Source organism: Diorhabda carinulata, chromosome 5 (assembly GCF_026250575.1).
Source record: "Diorhabda carinulata isolate Delta chromosome 5, icDioCari1.1, whole genome shotgun sequence".
Classification (NCBI taxonomy): Eukaryota; Metazoa; Arthropoda; class Insecta; order Coleoptera; family Chrysomelidae; genus Diorhabda; species Diorhabda carinulata.
Window position 1 is genome coordinate 3,912,830 of NC_079464.1, and position 20,268 is coordinate 3,933,097.

Here is a 20,268-nt window from a genome sequence, read left to right on the forward strand (position 1 = left end):
AATTAGGTTAGTTGAGGTTAGGTATAGTTAGTTCACCTCATAGCTCCGATTAGTGGATATTTAACTTCTCCGCCGCAAACTGTTCCGGTGAAATCATCCATATCGACTGTCCAAACCATGGCACCAGCGAAACCGTTTTCTTTGATCCATTTCATTTTATTTCTGATTGATTTTTCGTCGTCGAAACCAACCCATTGGTCCCCGTGAACGAGATACGGTACTTTCATTTCATCGTCCCAATAATAAGTCGCACCGTTGAGTAACATCTCGCAAATCTGTCAATTTTTTAAACCAATATATTTGAAGTTCTATTTCTTTTTAAACAAATTTTTCAATTTAATAATTTTTTTTTTCGAAAAAATTGGAATTAAAACTATTGATTCCAATTTTCGAACTACTCGAAGTAGTAGTTCGAAACTTTTTGACAGCACAGATTCCTACTTTCTAATATAATTATCGAGTGAGTTTCATTTGCTACGCAGCTCCTCTTCAAAGTCATAAAAATTTTAATAAACATCTCCGAAAGTAATGATTTTGGAGAAAAAAACTTCAAACAAAAAATAAAGCTCACAAAAAAGTTTATATACATTTTTTACGTAAACCTATTGTTTTGGATGTTATGACTCGGAATATCTCTGCACCAGTCAGATCGGCTAGTGTCCAGGTTACGAGGCTCGCTTATATATTTGGAAGAAGATTAAGTTGTGTAGGCATTTTTAGTTAGGCAGCCGTTATTGCATTCAAGTATTATGATTTGCCTATACAGCCGGGCATTCGAGACATGCGCTCTGGCCAGGCATTCGAGACATGCGCTCTGTGCTTAAGGGTAGTGGGGAGATTATGTTAAAAGTCGACTGTGGTAAGACCAGTCCAGTTGTGTTAGAAAGATTTATGATTATGCTTCGCGACGAAGTTTATGTACCATCCTGAAAAGTAATATATATTTATTTAACAAAAACCCAAAAATATTATTCGTATCAGTCCGAGCTTTTGATCCAGGTGCCCTACAGTTGTTAGGTTACTAAGTCAATTTGAGGAAATATATCGATACGCAACGGCTAAAAAATCTTTCTTGTAGAGCTTTCAATGAGCTTTATCTTTCGTTTGAAGCTTTTTTTTTTCTAAACTCAATATTTTTGGAGATATTTAGTAAAATTGTTATAACTTTGAGAGGGTCCTAGGGGGCAAATAAGGTTTTATCGATAAAAATCCTTTTAGGGGTTATCTTCTCAAATCAAGCATAAATTTAGGCAAAAAAATTTAACGAAATCGGGTGGTTAATCGATCCCAATCGAATACAATCGATTCTCGATTGTTATTTGATTAGTCATGACATCAATTTATACTAACGATTATGAATTATGATTATGATATGATTATGATTATGACTGAAATTTGACAGTCAGACGTAGTTTCAACAGAAAAAGAAATACTGTCAATATTCGTCCATAATGATTCGGCGAAATAGACAGAAATTTGACAGACAATTTGACAGACTGACGTAGTTTCAAGAGAAATAGCAATACTGTCAATATTCGTCCATAATGATTCGGCGAAATAGACAGAAATTTGACAGACTGACGTAGTTTCAAGAGAAATAGCATTACTGTCAATATTCGTCCATAATGATTCGGCGAAATAGACAGAGATTTGACAGACAGACGTAGTTTCAACAGAAAAAGCAATACTGTCAATATTCGTCCATAATGATTCGGCGAAATAGACAGAAATTTGACAGACAGGCGTAGTTTCAAGAGAAATAGCAATACTGTCAATATTCGTCCATAATGATTCGGCGAAATAGACAGAAATTTGACAGACAGGCGTAGTTTCAAGAGAAATAGCAATACTGTCAATATTCGTCCATAATGATTCGGCAAAATAGACAGAAATTTGACAGACAGACGTAGTTTCAACAGAAAAAGCAATACTGTCAATATTCGTCCATAATGATTCGGCGAAATAGCCAGAAATTTGACAGACAGACGTAGTTTCAACAGAAAAAGCAATACTGTCAATATTCGTCCACAATGATTCGGCGAAATAGACTGAAATTTGACAGACAGACGTAGTTTCAACAGAAAAAGCAATACTGTCAATATTCGTCCATAATGATTCGGCGAAATAGCCAGAAATTTGACAGACAGACGTAGTTTCAACAGAAAAAGCAATACTGTCAATATTCGTCCACAATGATTCGGCGAAATAGACAGAAATTAGACAGACAGACGTAGTTTCAACAGAAAAAGCAATACTGTCAATATTCGTCCATAATGATTCGGCGAAATAGCCAGAAATTTGACAGACAGACGTAGTTTCAACAGAAAAAGCAATACTGTCAATATTCGTCCACAATGATTCGGCGAAATAGACTGAAATTTGACAGACAGACGTAGTTTCAACAGAAAAAGCAATACTGTCAATATTCGTCCACAATGATTCGGCGAAATAGACAGAAATTTGACAGACAGACGTAGTTTCAACAGAAAAAGCAATACTGTCAATATTCGTCCATAATGATTCGGCGAAATAGCCAGAAATTTGACAGACAGACGTAGTTTCAACAGAAAAAGCAATACTGTCAATATTCGTCCATAATGATTCGGCGAAATAGACAGAAATTTGACAGACAATTTGACAGACAGACGTAGTTTCAACAGAAAAAGCAATACTGTCAATATTCGTCCATAATGATTCGGCGAAATAGACAGAAATTTGACAGACAGACGTAGTTTCAACAGAAAAAGCAATACTATCAATATTCGTCCATAATGATTCGGCGAAATAGCCAGAAATTTGACAGACAGACGTAGTTTCAACAGAAAAAGCAATACTGTCAATATTCGTCCACAATGATTCGGCGAAATAGACTGAAATTTGACAGACAGACGTAGTTTCAACAGAAAAAGCAATACTGTCAATATTCGTCCACAATGATTCGGCGAAATAGACAGAAATTTGACAGACAGACGTAGTTTCAACAGAAAAAGCAATACTGTCAATATTCGTCCATAATGATTCGGCGAAATAGACAGAAATTTGACAGACAATTTGACAGACTGACGTAGTTTCAAGAGAAAAAGCAATACTGTCAATATTCGTCCATAATGATTCGGCGAAATAGACAGAGATTTCACAGACAGACGTAGTTTCAACAGAAAAAGCAATACTGTCAATATTCGTCCGTAATGATTCGGCGAAATAGACAGAAATTTGACAGACAGACGTAGTTTCAACAGAAAAAGCAATACTATCAATATTCGTCCATAATGATTCGGCGAAATAGACTGAAATTTGACAGACAGACGTAGTTTCAACAGAAAAAGCAATACTGTCAATATTCGTCCACAATGATTCGGCGAAATAGACAGAAATTTGACAGACAGACGTAGTTTCAACAGAAAAAGCAATACTGTCAATATTCGTCCATAATGATTCGGCGAAATAGACAGAAATTTGACAGACAATTTGACAGACTGACGTAGTTTCAAGAGAAAAAGCAATACTGTCAATATTCGTCCATAATGATTCGGCGAAATAGACAGAGATTTCACAGACAGACGTAGTTTCAACAGAAAAAGCAATACTGTCAATATTCGTCCATGATGATTCGGCGAAATAGACAGAAATTTGACAGACACACGTAGTTTCAACAGAAAAAGCAATACTGTCAATATTCGTCCATAATGATTCGGCGAAATAGACTGAAATTTGACAGACAGACGTAGTTTCAACAGAAAAAGCAATACTGTCAATATTCGTCCATATTGATTCAGCGAAATAGCCAGAAATTTGACAGACAGACGTAGTTTCAACAGAAAAAGCAATACTGTCAATATTCGTCCATAATGATTCGGCGAAATAGACTGAAATTTGACAGACAGACGTAGTTTCAACAGAAAAAGCAATACTGTCAATATTCGTCCACAATGATTCGGCGAAATAGACAGAAATTTGACAGACAGACGTAGTTTCAACAGAAAAAGCAATACTGTCAATATTCGTCCATAATGATTCGGCGAAATAGACAGAAATTTGACAGACACACGTAGTTTCAACAGAAAAAGCAATACTGTCAATATTCGTCCATAATGATTCGGCGAAATAGACAGAAATTTGACAGACAATTTGACAGACAGACGTAGTTTCAACAGAAAAAGCAATACTGTCAATATTCGTCCATAATGATTCGGCGAAATAGACAGAAATTTGACAGACAGACGTAGTTTCAACAGAAAAAGCAATACTGTCAATATTCGTCCATAATGATTCGGCGAAATAGACTGAAATTTGACAGACAGACGTAGTTTCAACAGAAAAAGCAATACTGTCAATATTCGTCCATATTGATTCAGCGAAATAGCCAGAAATTTGACAGACAGACGTAGTTTCAACAGAAAAAGCAATACTGTCAATATTCGTCCACAATGATTCGGCGAAATAGACTGAAATTTGACAGACAGACGTAGTTTCAACAGAAAAAGCAATACTGTCAATATTCGTCCACAATGATTCGGCGAAATAGACAGAAATTTGACAGACAGACGTAGTTTCAACAGAAAAAGCAATACTGTCAATATTCGTCCATAATGATTCGGCGAAATAGACAGAAATTTGACAGACAATTTGACAGACAATTTGACAGACAGACGTAGTTTCAACAGAAAAAGCAATACTGTCAATATTCGTCCATAATGATTTGGCGAAATAGACAGAAATTTGACAGACACACGTAGTTTCAACAGAAAAAGCAATACTGTCAATATTCGTCCATAATGATTCGGCGAAATAGACAGAAATTTGACAGACACACGTAGTTTCAACAGAAAAAGCAATACTGTCAATATTCGTCCATAATGATTCGGCGAAATAGACAGAAATTTGACAGACAATTTGACAGACAGACGTAGTTTCAACAGAAAAAGCAATACTGTCAATATTCGTCCATAATGATTCGGCGAAATAGCCAGAAATTTGACAGACAGACGTAGTTTCAACAGAAAAAGCAATACTGTCAATATTCGTCCATAATGATTCGGCGAAATAGACAGAAATTTGACAGACAATTTGACAGACTGACGTAGTTTCAAGAGAAAAAGCAATACTGTCAATATTCGTCCATAATGATTCGGCGAAATAGACAGAGATTTCACAGACAGACGTAGTTTCAACAGAAAAAGCAATACTGTCAATATTCGTCCATAATGATTCGGCGAAATAGACAGAAATTTGACAGACACACGTAGTTTCAACAGAAAAAGCAATACTGTCAATATTCGTCCATAATGATTCGGCGAAATAGACTGAAATTTGACAGACAGACGTAGTTTCAACAGAAAAAGCAATACTGTCAATATTCGTCCATAATGATTCGGCGAAATAGACAGAAATTTGACAGACACACGTAGTTTCAACAGAAAAAGCAATACTGTCAATATTCGTCCATAATGATTCGGCGAAATAGACAGAAATTTGACAGACAATTTGACAGACAGACGTAGTTTCAACAGAAAAAGCAATACTGTCAATATTCGTCCATAATGATTCGGCGAAATAGACAGAAATTTGACAGACAGACGTAGTTTCAACAGAAAAAGCAATACTGTCAATATTCGTCCATAATGATTCGGCGAAATAGACAGAAATTTGACAGACAATTTGACAGACTGACGTAGTTTCAAGAGAAAAAGCAATACTGTCAATATTCGTCCATAATGATTCGGCGAAATAGACAGAGATTTCACAGACAGACGTAGTTTCAACAGAAAAAGCAATACTGTCAATATTCGTCCATAATGATTCGGCGAAATAGACAGAAATTTGACAGACACACGTAGTTTCAACAGAAAAAGCAATACTGTCAATATTCGTCCATAATGATTCGGCGAAATAGACTGAAATTTGACAGACAGACGTAGTTTCAACAGAAAAAGCAATACTGTCAATATTCGTCCATATTGATTCAGCGAAATAGCCAGAAATTTGACAGACAGACGTAGTTTCAACAGAAAAAGCAATACTGTCAATATTCGTCCATAATGATTCGGCGAAATAGACTGAAATTTGACAGACAGACGTAGTTTCAACAGAAAAAGCAATACTGTCAATATTCGTCCACAATGATTCGGCGAAATAGACAGAAATTTGACAGACAGACGTAGTTTCAACAGAAAAAGCAATACTGTCAATATTCGTCCATAATGATTCGGCGAAATAGACAGAAATTTGACAGACACACGTAGTTTCAACAGAAAAAGCAATACTGTCAATATTCGTCCATAATGATTCGGCGAAATAGACTGAAATTTGACAGACAGACGTAGTTTCAACAGAAAAAGCAATACTGTCAATATTCGTCCATATTGATTCAGCGAAATAGCCAGAAATTTGACAGACAGACGTAGTTTCAACAGAAAAAGCAATACTGTCAATATTCGTCCATAATGATTCGGCGAAATAGACTGAAATTTGACAGACAGACGTAGTTTCAACAGAAAAAGCAATACTGTAAATATTCGTCCACAATGATTCGGCGAAATAGACAGAAATTTGACAGACAGACGTAGTTTCAACAGAAAAAGCAATACTGTCAATATTCGTCCATAATGATTCGGCGAAATAGACAGAAATTTGACAGACACACGTAGTTTCAACAGAAAAAGCAATACTGTCAATATTCGTCCATCATGATTCGGCGAAATAGACTGAAATTTGACAGACAGACGTAGTTTCAACAGAAAAAGCAATACTGTCAATATTCGTCCATATTGATTCAGCGAAATAGCCAGAAATTTGACAGACAGACGTAGTTTCAACAGAAAAAGCAATACTGTCAATATTCGTCCATATTGATTCAGCGAAATAGCCAGAAATTTGACAGACAGACGTAGTTTCAACAGAAAAAGCAATACTGTCAATATTCGTCCACAATGATTCGGCGAAATAGACAGAAATTTGACAGACAGACGTAGTTTCAACAGAAAAAGCAATACTGTCAATATTCGTCCATAATGATTCGGCGAAATAGCCAGAAATTTGACAGACAGACGTAGTTTCAACAGAAAAAGCAATACTGTCAATATTCGTCCATAATGATTCGGCGAAATAGACTGAAATTTGACAGACAGACGTAGTTTCAACAGAAAAAGCAATACTGTCAATATTCGTCCATCATGATTCGGCGAAATAGACTGAAATTTGACAGACAGACGTAGTTTCAACAGAAAAAGCAATACTGTCAATATTCGTCCATATTGATTCAGCGAAATAGCCAGAAATTTGACAGACAGACGTAGTTTCAACAGAAAAAGCAATACTGTCAATATTCGTCCATATTGATTCAGCGAAATAGCCAGAAATTTGACAGACAGACGTAGTTTCAACAGAAAAAGCAATACTGTCAATATTCGTCCACAATGATTCGGCGAAATAGACAGAAATTTGACAGACAGACGTAGTTTCAACAGAAAAAGCAATACTGTCAATATTCGTCCATAATGATTCGGCGAAATAGCCAGAAATTTGACAGACAGACGTAGTTTCAACAGAAAAAGCAATACTGTCAATATTCGTCCATAATGATTCGGCGAAATAGACAGAAATTTGACAGACAGACGTAGTTTCAACAGAAAAAGCAATACTATCAATATTCGTCCATAATGATTTGGCGAAATAGCCAGAAATTTGACAGACAGACGTAGTTTCAACAGAAAAAGCAATACTGTCAATATTCGTCCACAATGATTCGGCGAAATAGACTGAAATTTGACAGACAGACGTAGTTTCAACAGAAAAAGCAATACTATCAATATTCGTCCATAATGATTCGGCGAAATAGCCAGAAATTTGACAGACAGACGTAGTTTCAACAGAAAAAGCAATACTTTCAATATTCGTCCACAATGATTCGGCGAAATATACTGAAATTTGACAGACAGACGTAGTTTCAACAGAAAAAGCAATACTGTCAATATTCGTCCACAATGATTCGGCGAAATAGACAGAAATTTGACAGACAGACGTAGTTTCAACAGAAAAAGCAATACTGTCAATATTCGTCCATAATGATTCGGCGAAATAGACAGAAATTTGACAGACAATTTGACAGACTGACGTAGTTTCAAGAGAAAAAGCAATACTGTCAATATTCGTCCATAATGATTCGGCGAAATAGACAGAAATTTGACAGACAATTTGACAGACAGACGTAGTTTCAACAGAAAAAGCAATACTGTCAATATTCGTCCATAATGATTCGGCGAAATAGCCAGAAATTTGACAGACAGACGTAGTTTCAACAGAAAAAGCAATACTGTCAATATTCGTCCATAATGATTCGGCGAAATAGACAGAAATTTGACAGACAATTTGACAGACTGACGTAGTTTCAACAGAAAAAGCAATACTGTCAATATTCGTCCATAATGATTCGGCGAAATAGACAGAAATTTGACAGACAGACGTAGTTTCAACAGAAAAAGCAATACTATCAATATTCGTCCATAATGATTTGGCGAAATAGCCAGAAATTTGACAGACAGACGTAGTTTCAACAGAAAAAGCAATACTGTCAATATTCGTCCACAATGATTCGGCGAAATAGACTGAAATTTGACAGACAGACGTAGTTTCAACAGAAAAAGCAATACTATCAATATTCGTCCATAATGATTCGGCGAAATAGCCAGAAATTTGACAGACAGACGTAGTTTCAACAGAAAAAGCAATACTTTCAATATTCGTCCACAATGATTCGGCGAAATATACTGAAATTTGACAGACAGACGTAGTTTCAACAGAAAAAGCAATACTGTCAATATTCGTCCACAATGATTCGGCGAAATAGACAGAAATTTGACAGACAGACGTAGTTTCAACAGAAAAAGCAATACTGTCAATATTCGTCCATAATGATTCGGCGAAATAGACAGAAATTTGACAGACAATTTGACAGACTGACGTAGTTTCAAGAGAAAAAGCAATACTGTCAATATTCGTCCATAATGATTCGGCGAAATAGACAGAGATTTCACAGACAGACGTAGTTTCAACAGAAAAAGCAATACTGTCAATATTCGTCCATAATGATTCGGCGAAATAGACAGAAATTTGACAGACACACGTAGTTTCAACAGAAAAAGCAATACTGTCAATATTCGTCCGTAGTGATTCGGCGAAATAGACAGAAATTTGACAGACAGACGTAGTTTCAACAGAAAAAGCAATACTGTCAATATTCGTCCATAATGATTCGGCGAAATAGACTGAAATTTGACAGACAGACGTAGTTTCAACAGAAAAAGCAATACTGTCAATATTCGTCCACAATGATTCGGCGAAATAGACAGAAATTTGACAGACAGACGTAGTTTCAACAGAAAAAGCAATACTGTCAATATTCGTCCGTAGTGATTCGGCGAAATAGACAGAAATTTGACAGACAGACGTAGTTTTAACAGAAAAAGCAATACTGTCAATATTCGTCCATAATGATTCGGCGAAATAGACTGAAATTTGACAGACAGACGTAGTTTCAACAGAAAAAGCAATACTGTCAATATTCGTCCATAATGATTCGGCGAAATAGACTGAAATTTGACAGACAGACGTAGTTTCAACAGAAAAAGCAATACTGTCAATATTCGTCCACAATGATTCGGCGAAATAGACAGAAATTTGACAGACAGACGTAGTTTCAACAGAAAAAGCAATACTGTCAATATTCGTCCATAATGATTCGGCGAAATAGCCAGAAATTTGACAGACAGACGTAGTTTCAACAGAAAAAGCAATACTGTCAATATTCGTCCATAATGATTCGGCGAAATAGCCAGAAATTTGACAGACAGACGTAGTTTCAACAGAAAAAGCAATACTGTCAATATTCGTCCATAATGATTCGGCGAAATAGACTGAAATTTGACAGACAGACGTAGTTTCAACAGAAAAAGCAATACTGTCAATATTCGTCCACAATGATTCGGCGAAATAGACAGAAATTTGACAGACAGACGTAGTTTCAACAGAAAAAGCAATACTGTCAATATTCGTCCATAATGATTCGGCGAAATAGCCAGAAATTTGACAGACAGACGTAGTTTCAACAGAAAAAGCAATACTGTCAATATTCGTCCATAATGATTCGGCGAAATAGACTGAAATTTGACAGACAGACGTAGTTTCAACAGAAAAAGCAATACTGTCAATATTCGTCCACAATGATTCGGCGAAATAGACAGAAATTTGACAGACAGACGTAGTTTCAACAGAAGAAGCAATACTGTCAATATTCGTCCATAATGATTCGGCGAAATAGCCAGAAATTTGACAGACAGACGTAGTTTCAACAGAAAAAGCAATACTGTCAATATTCGTCCATAATGATTCGGCGAAATAGACTGAAATTTGACAGACAGACGTAGTTTCAACAGAAAAAGCAATACTGTCAATATTCGTCCACAATGATTCGGCGAAATAGACAGAAATTTGACAGACAGACGTAGTTTCAACAGAAAAAGCAATACTGTCAATATTCGTCCATAATGATTCGGCGAAATAGCCAGAAATTTGACAGACAGACGTAGTTTCAACAGAAAAAGCAATACTATCAATATTCGTCCATAATGATTCGGCGAAATAGCCAGAAATTTGACAGACAGACGTTGTTTCAACAGAAAAAGCAATACTGTCAATATTCGTCCACAATGATTCGGCGAAATAGACTGAAATTTGACAGACAGACGTAGTTTCAACAGAAAAAGCAATACTGTCAATATTCGTTCACAATGATTCGGCGAAATAGACAGAAATTTGACAGACAGACGTAGTTTCAACAGAAAAAGCAATACTGTCAATATTCGTCCACAATGATTCGGCGAAATAGACAGAAATTTGTTAGACAGACGTAGTTTCAACAGAAAAAGCAATACTGTCAATATTCGTTCACAATGATTCGGCGAAATAGACAGAAATTTGACAGACAGACGTAGTTTCAACAGAAAAAGCAATACTGTCAATATTCGTCCACAATGATTCGGCGAAATAGACAGAAATTTGTTAGACAGACGTAGTTTCAACAGAAAAAGCAATACTGTCAATATTCGTCCATAATGATTCGGCGAAATAGACAGAAATTTGACAGACAATTTGACAGACTGACGTAGTTTCAAGAGAAAAAGCAATACTGTCAATATTCGTCCATAATGATTCGGCGAAATAGACAGAGATTTCACAGACAGACGTAGTTTCAACAGAAAAAGCAATACTGTCAATATTCGTCCGTAGTGATTCGGCGAAATAGACAGAAATTTGACAGACAGATGTAGTTTCAACAGAAAAAGCAATACTGTCAATATTCGTCCGTAGTGATTCGGCGAAATAGACAGAAATTTGACAGACAGACGTAGTTTCAACAGAAAAAGCAATACTGTCAATATTCGTCCATAATGATTCGGCGAAATAGACTGAAATTTGACAGACAGACGTAGTTTCAACAGAAAAAGCAATACTGTCAATATTCGTCCACAATGATTCGGCGAAATAGACAGAAATTTGACAGACAGACGTAGTTTCAACAGAAAAAGCAATACTGTCAATATTCGTCCATAATGATTCGGCGAAATAGCCAGAAATTTGACAGACAGACGTAGTTTCAACAGAAAAAGCAATACTATCAATATTCGTCCATAATGATTCGGCGAAATAGCCAGAAATTTGACAGACAGACGTTGTTTCAACAGAAAAAGCAATACTGTCAATATTCGTCCACAATGATTCGGCGAAATAGACTGAAATTTGACAGACAGACGTAGTTTCAACAGAAAAAGCAATACTGTCAATATTCGTTCACAATGATTCGGCGAAATAGACAGAAATTTGACAGACAGACGTAGTTTCAACAGAAAAAGCAATACTGTCAATATTCGTCCACAATGATTCGGCGAAATAGACAGAAATTTGTTAGACAGACGTAGTTTCAACAGAAAAAGCAATACTGTCAATATTCGTCCATAATGATTCGGCGAAATAGACAGAAATTTGACAGACAATTTGACAGACTGACGTAGTTTCAAGAGAAAAAGCAATACTGTCAATATTCGTCCATAATGATTCGGCGAAATAGACAGAGATTTCACAGACAGACGTAGTTTCAACAGAAAAAGCAATACTGTCAATATTCGTCCGTAGTGATTCGGCGAAATAGACAGAAATTTGACAGACAGATGTAGTTTCAACAGAAAAAGCAATACTGTCAATATTCGTCCGTAGTGATTCGGCGAAATAGACAGAAATTTGACAGACAGACGTAGTTTCAACAGAAAAAGCAATACTGTCAATATTCGTCCATAATGATTCGGCGAAATAGACTGAAATTTGACAGACAGACGTAGTTTCAACAGAAAAAGCAATACTGTCAATATTCGTCCACAATGATTCGGCGAAATAGACAGAAATTTGACAGACAGACGTAGTTTCAACAGAAAAAGCAATACTGTCAATATTCGTCCATAATGATTCGGCGAAATAGACAGAAATTTGACAGACAGACGTAGTTTCAACAGAAAAAGCAATACTGTCAATATTCGTCCATAATGATTCGGCGAAATAGCCAGAAATTTGACAGACAGACGTAGTTTCAACAGAAAAAGCAATACTATCAATATTCGTCCATAATGATTCGGCGAAATAGCCAGAAATTTGACAGACAGACGTTGTTTCAACAGAAAAAGCAATACTGTCAATATTCGTCCACAATGATTCGGCGAAATAGACTGAAATTTGACAGACAGACGTAGTTTCAACAGAAAAAGCAATACTGTCAATATTCGTTCACAATGATTCGGCGAAATAGACAGAAATTTGACAGACAGACGTAGTTTCAACAGAAAAAGCAATACTGTCAATATTCGTCCACAATGATTCGGCGAAATAGACAGAAATTTGTTAGACAGACGTAGTTTCAACAGAAAAAGCAATACTGTCAATATTCGTCCATAATGATTCGGCGAAATAGACAGAAATTTGACAGACAATTTGACAGACTGACGTAGTTTCAAGAGAAAAAGCAATACTGTCAATATTCGTCCATAATGATTCGGCGAAATAGACAGAGATTTCACAGACAGACGTAGTTTCAACAGAAAAAGCAATACTGTCAATATTCGTCCGTAGTGATTCGGCGAAATAGACAGAAATTTGACAGACAGATGTAGTTTCAACAGAAAAAGCAATACTGTCAATATTCGTCCGTAGTGATTCGGCGAAATAGACAGAAATTTGACAGACAGACGTAGTTTCAACAGAAAAAGCAATACTGTCAATATTCGTCCATAATGATTCGGCGAAATAGACTGAAATTTGACAGACAGACGTAGTTTCAACAGAAAAAGCAATACTGTCAATATTCGTCCACAATGATTCGGCGAAATAGACAGAAATTTGACAGACAGACGTAGTTTCAACAGAAAAAGCAATACTGTCAATATTCGTCCATAATGATTCGGCGAAATAGCCAGAAATTTGACAGACAGACGTAGTTTCAACAGAAAAAGCAATACTGTCAATATTCGTCCATAATGATTCGGCGAAATAGACTGAAATTTGACAGACAGACGTAGTTTCAACAGAAAAAGCAATACTGTCAATATTCGTCCATAATGATTCGGCGAAATAGACTGAAATTTGACAGACAGACGTAGTTTCAACAGAAAAAGCAATACTGTCAATATTCGTCCACAATGATTCGGCGAAATAGACAGAAATTTGACAGACAGACGTAGTTTCAACAGAAAAAGCAATACTGTCAATATTCGTCCATAATGATTCGGCGAAATAGCCAGAAATTTGACAGACAGACGTAGTTTCAACAGAAAAAGCAATACTGTCAATATTCGTCCATAATGATTCGGCGAAATAGACTGAAATTTGACAGACAGACGTAGTTTCAACAGAAAAAGCAATACTGTCAATATTCGTCCACAATGATTCGGCGAAATAGACAGAAATTTGACAGACAGACGTAGTTTCAACAGAAAAAGCAATACTGTCAATATTCGTCCATAATGATTCGGCGAAATAGCCAGAAATTTGACAGACAGACGTAGTTTCAACAGAAAAAGCAATACTGTCAATTTTCGTCCATAATGATTCGGCGAAATAGACAGACGTAGTTTTTATAGAAAATCAATACTGTCAAAAGTCGAAATTTACTATTGGACGACCCTGTATAAACGAATTTATATCTAAAAACGTACAGCGACATTTATTAAACCAAATAAACGTAAAAAAATCAAAATAACTTCTTATTGTTTTTTTTTTATAAAAAAACTTACCTCGTAATAGGCCAAAAATCCTCCTTCTTTCGTATATGTACCCTCCTTTCCCCCAGCGGAAGAAGGAGCATGCACTCCGTGTCTAGTAACATCGGATAAAGTGAACGATCTACCGTACGTAGGCATACCGATGACCATTTTTTCTTTGGGGGCTCCCAATTTAACCCACAAATTGGCGGCGTGTTCGACGTTCAATTGTTTCTGATATTGACTGTCGCTACTAGGTGAATACAAAGGGGCGTTGTGTCCGGTTTCTTTTTCCCATTTCCCGTGAAAATCGTAAGCCATGAGATTTATAAAATCTAAATAGGAAGCTACAGCCGGTACATCGTAGCCCCCTCGTATGTTATCCGGACCTACGGGTACCGCGGCGGATAGCAGAAGACGATTTTTTTTTATTTCTTGGGATTCGGCTTCGAAAGCTTCTCGAAGTTCTATAAATACACATTTCATTCAAATATATTCTTTTTTTTTTTCAATTTCGTTATCAATAAATTATGTTCCACAACTTTTTAACATATTATAAATAATTCGGAATTTATTTTTCATTATTAATTCATTCCGATGATATAAAACAAAACGTTTGTCTAGATTTTCCTATTCTATAAGAACGAACAATAATTGAACTGAATATAGATGTATTGACATACAGTCAACGAGTTTAATATTTCTTTTAATCACTTTTAGTTGTTTGGTTTACTACAATTTTATTTATCGAGAATCGGTTTTCGATTTCTTCTTTTTGAAGTGTTGACATTTCGCTAATGAATATTTAGAGATGGGATAATTGTTGGTTATAGAATCGTAATACTTTAAGCCAGGGTTCGCCGAATGGAAAGAGGTTTTCCAATAAGAGGTGTTATTTTGAACAGCCCGCTATTTCGGTAAATGTCACTTTTGAAGCTGTCATTTTTTGACATTTGACAAGTAGAAACTACGCCATTAATAAAAACGGAACGATACACGCTTCAACAACGCATTGACATTATTAAAATTCACTATAAAAATGGTGAAAGTTTGGCAGAGACGATTCGTAAAACTAAAAAAATTTTTGGGTCGAGTAAAGCGCCTTCTCGGACCGCAATACAGAAATTGGTGGAAAATTTTGAGCTATTGGGACAAGTTAGTGATGTGAAGAATAAAACCCGTGCACGTCGCTCAATAACAACTGAGAATATTGCGGCTGTAGCCCAAAGAAAACCCAGGTTTGTCCATTCCTCGTCGTTCTTTGGAATTAGCCATTCCACAAACATCATTACACCGTATTTTGCATAAAGATTTGGGTCTTAAGGCCTATAAAGTTCAGTTAACACAAGAACTCAAGCCGGTTGATCATCAACAACGTCGTGTCTTTGCTGATTGGGTCCTTGAAATGCATGAAAATCATCTCAACTGATGAGACCCATTTCCACCTTGGTGGTTACGTCAATAAACAAAATTGTCGAATCTGGGGCTCGGAAAACCCAAGAGTTATTGTTGAAAATCCTCTCCATCCTCAACGCGTGACTGTTTGGTGCGGTTTATAGTCTGGCGGTGTCGTTGGACCTTACTTTTTCGAAAATGACGCTGGAGCAACAGTTACGGTGAATGGATTGCGCTATCGAGGGATGATTAATGATTTTTTATGGCCGGAATTGGATGGTATTGATTTGGACAACGTTTACTTTCAACAAGACTGCGCTACGTGCCACACAAGCAACGAAATCATCGATCTTTTACGGGTAAAATTTCCGGACCGTATTATCTCAATTGGACACCGAGATCTTGTGATTTAACACCTTGCGACTTTTTCCTTTGAGTCCACGTGAAAGATAAGATCTACGCCAACAGTCCAGCATCGATTCAAGACCTCAAAGATGGAATTCGTGAGGCTATCGAGGACATAGGGCAGTCGCTTTGCAATTTGGTTAAGGAAAATTTCATGAAAAGGACATGGTAGGTAAAGCAATAGGCCTACCTACTAACAAAAACAAAACATAAAACGTAATTTAGTGAGATGGGTGCATGTTCTGGATAAACTGACAGATCCTGGGCTAAGTTTCAGACAAAGCACAGCGTAAGTCACTTTCGGCATCAAGTTTGTTGCGTTACAAGAGTTGAAGACGCTTTTTCGCACATGTTTGTTGTTGAAAAAGACAATTACATCCGAACAGCTTTCTCTGAAACACTGGGGTAAAGTTTTAAGTATTTTAACCAAAATGTGGCTTGTCCATTTTTTCAAAATCGTATCTTGCAGCAGAATAATTTTTTATTTCTATTCTTTCCTCGTGCAACTCTTTAGGCAGCAACTGTATGTCCATGTTGAACGGGTCGGTTGATAGTTTGTAAAACTCCGCTGACAAATTAGGAAAGTATCTGCTGAACTCCTCCTTGAGGTGCTTCAAATGGTCAATTATCAAGTTTTTCAAAAGCGGTCCTTCCAAAAACGTCCTCAAAAAATTCATCTTTTGAGACTTGAAACTTGAATAGTTACTCGGGGTCATTGACACTTTACGTATCCAAAGTTGTAGTTTCTCAACGTACATCTTGATGGCATCAAGTTTAGGTGGTTTAACGTGTCAAAAAAGTTTGATAAATAGGCCGAAATCACCCGGTTACTAGGTTTTTTCAACTCTGCACTAAGCACGTTTTGTTTCTGCAGCGCCAAAAACGTAATCACTTCATCGCGGAGCATCGTACTTCTGTATGACATAGCAGCGTTAAACAGTCGAATATTTGATGCGCTGTTCTTTACTTAGTTGACTACTGTTTGGAAGCGTTTTTGCTGTCATGGTTAATAAAACAATGAATCAAGTCTGAGCGGGAACCGAGCATTAAATACACCAATAAGTTTTTACCAAGAAAGTTCGTGTTTCTCAGAAAAGTCTGATACTGATACAGCTTTAGTAGTGGTCACCAGCTCAGTAGAAAACATCATTTCATCCTTCATTCTTTCATTTTCAATGTAACGAACATATAAAATCAAATTAGAACGTTTTGCTACGTCTGTACTCTCGTCAGGCTGGATAGGATTTTCAAATGTTTTTTCTATTTCTTCCAACAGTTTTCGATCAAAAAAATGGAGATGGGAAATATCATTGAACGTAGAAACGCGATTCTTTTAGTTTTTTTAGATAATTTGGCTACTAAATCAAATGTAGAAATGGGAAAAACCACTAGAGATGGAAATATATTAATTTTAAATAGTTTTTAGTTGTTAAATTGACCGATTATATTTTGTTACATTTTCGTTAATTTCTTCTTCAGCCATCGAGATAATGGAGATGGAAAATGTCATCGTAAATAAAAGTAGATGATTTCGCTATTAAATTAAATGTACAAATGGAAAATACCGCTTGAGATAAAAATATAACCGTTTTAGAGGGTCTTTTTGAGGTGAAAAATTACTTTTCAATTTATTTAATTATTCAATTGTCGACGAAATAGAATTTACTTCGTAATTTTTTCGATAGAAGCAAAAACACTTTTCAATTTCTTCTTCTGTTAGTTATAACAGTTTACCAAGGAAAAACTAAAGGTGGGAAACATTATTGGAAATTGGAACGTGTATTTTATAGTAACATTTTTCAATAAAAAAATTGTTATTGAGAAAAGTTGGCTGTTGAAATGAATGTAGAGGTGAGGAAAAACCACTTGAAGTATATAAATAACCGTTTCATCAATTTATATATCCATCATAGGTTTCTAGAGATGGGAAATACCATTTAATATAACACACGAACGAAAAAGTAGAGGTGGGAAACATTATTGGAAATTGGAACGTGTATTTTATAGTAACTTTTTTCAATAAAAAAATTATCGAGAAAAGTTGGCTGTTGAAATGAATGTAGAGGTGAGGAAAAACCACTTGAAGTATATAAATAACCGTTTCATCAATTTATATATCCATCATAGGTTTCTAGAGATGGGAAATACCATTTAATATAACACACGAACGAAAAAGTAGAGGTGGGAAACATTATTGGAAATTGGAACGTGTATTTTATAGTAACTTTTTTCAATAAAAAAATTATCGAGAAAAGTTGGCTGTTGAAATGAATGTAGAGGTGAGGAAAAACCACTTGAAGTATATAAATAACCGTTTCATCAATTTATATATCCATCATAGGTTTCTAGAGATGGGAAATACCATTTAATATAACACACGAACGAAAAAGTAGAGGTGGGAAACATTATTGGAAATTGGAACGTGTATTTTATAGTAACTTTTTTCAATAAAAAAATTATTATCGAGAAAAGTTGGCTGTTGAAATGAATGTAGAGGTGAGGAGAAACCACTTGAAGTATATAAATAACCGTTTCATCAATTTATATATCCATCATAGGTTTCTAGAGATGGGAAATACCATTTAATATAACACACGAACGAAAAAGTAGAGGTGGGAAACATTATTGGAAATTGGAACGTGTATTTTATAGTAACTTTTTTCAATAAAAAAATTATTATCGAGAAAAGTTGGCTGTTGAAATGAATGTAGAGGTGAGGAGAAACCACTTGAAGTATATAAATAACCGTTTGATTAATTTATATATTCATAGTAGGTTTCTAGAGATGGGAAATACCATTTAATATAACACACGAACGAAAAAGTAGAGGTGGGAAACATTATTGGAAATTGGAACGTGTATTTTATAGTAACATTTTTCAATAAAAAAATTATTATCGAGAAAAGTTGGCTGTTGAAATGAATGTAGAGGTGAGGAAAAACCACTTGAAGTATATAAATAACCGTTTCATCAATTTATATATCCATCATAGGTTTCTAGAGTTGGGAAATACCATTTAATATAACACACGAACGAAAAAGTAGAGGTGGGAAACATTATTGGAAATTGGAACGTGTATTTTATAGTAACATTTTTCAATAAAAAAATTATTATCGAGAAAAGTTGGCTGTTGAAATGAATGTAGAGGTGAGGAAAAACCACTTGAAGTATATAAATAACCGTTTCATCAATTTATATATCCATCATAGGTTTCTAGAGATGGGAAATACCATTTAATATAACACACGAACGAAAAAGTAGAGGTGGGAAACATTATTGGAAATTGGAACGTGTATTTTATAGTAACATTTTTCAATAAAAAAATTGTTATCGAGAAAAGTTGGCTGTTGAAATGAATGTAGAGGTGAGGAGAAACCACTTGAAGTATATAAATAACCGTTTCATCAATTTATATATCCATCATAGGTTTCTAGAGATGGGAAATACCATTTAATATAACACACGAACGAAAAAGTAGAGGTGGGAAACATTATTGGAAATTGGAACGTGTATTTTATAGTAACATTTTTCAATAAAAAAATTGTTATCGAGAAAAGTTGGCTGTTGAAATGAATGTAGAGGTGAGGAGAAACCACTTGAAGTATATAAATAACCGTTTGATTAATTTATATATTCATAGTAGGTTTCTAGAGTTGGGAAATACCATTTAATATAACACACGAACGAAAAAGTAGAGGTGGGAAACATTATTGGAAATTGGAACGTGTATTTTATAGTAACATTTTTCAATAAAAAAATTGTTATCGAGAAAAGTTGGCTGTTGAAATGAATGTAGAGGTGAGGAGAAACCACTTGAAGTATATAAATAACCGTTTTATCAATTTATATATTCATCATAGGTTTCTAGAGATGGGAAATACCATTTAATATAACACACGAACGAAAAAGTAGAGGTGGGAAACATTATTGGAAATTGGAACGTGTATTTTATAGTAACATTTTTCAATAAAAAAATTGTTATCGAGAAAAGTTGGCTGTTGAAATGAATGTAGAGGTGAGGAGAAACCACTTGAAGTATATAAATAACCGTTTGATTAATTTATATATTCATAGTAGGTTTCTAGAGATGGGAAATACCATTTAATATAACACACGAACGAAAAAGTAGAGGTGGGAAACATTATTGGAAATTGGAACGTGTATTTTATAG

General features: G+C 35.4%; 1 protein-coding gene across 1 annotated transcript in view; it reads right to left on the reverse strand.

Moving 5' to 3' along the window:
• LOC130894096 (probable chitinase 10) overlaps nucleotides 1-20,268 on the reverse strand; it is a 61,110-nt gene that overhangs the window by 10,000 nt on the left and 30,842 nt on the right. The window contains exons 5-6 of the mRNA XM_057800674.1: nucleotides 14,331-14,764; nucleotides 37-275 (exon numbers count right to left, since the gene is read on the reverse strand). Of these exons, the coding sequence (XP_057656657.1) occupies nucleotides 37-275; nucleotides 14,331-14,764 (673 nt within the window). The remainder of the gene's footprint in view (nucleotides 1-36; nucleotides 276-14,330; nucleotides 14,765-20,268) is intronic.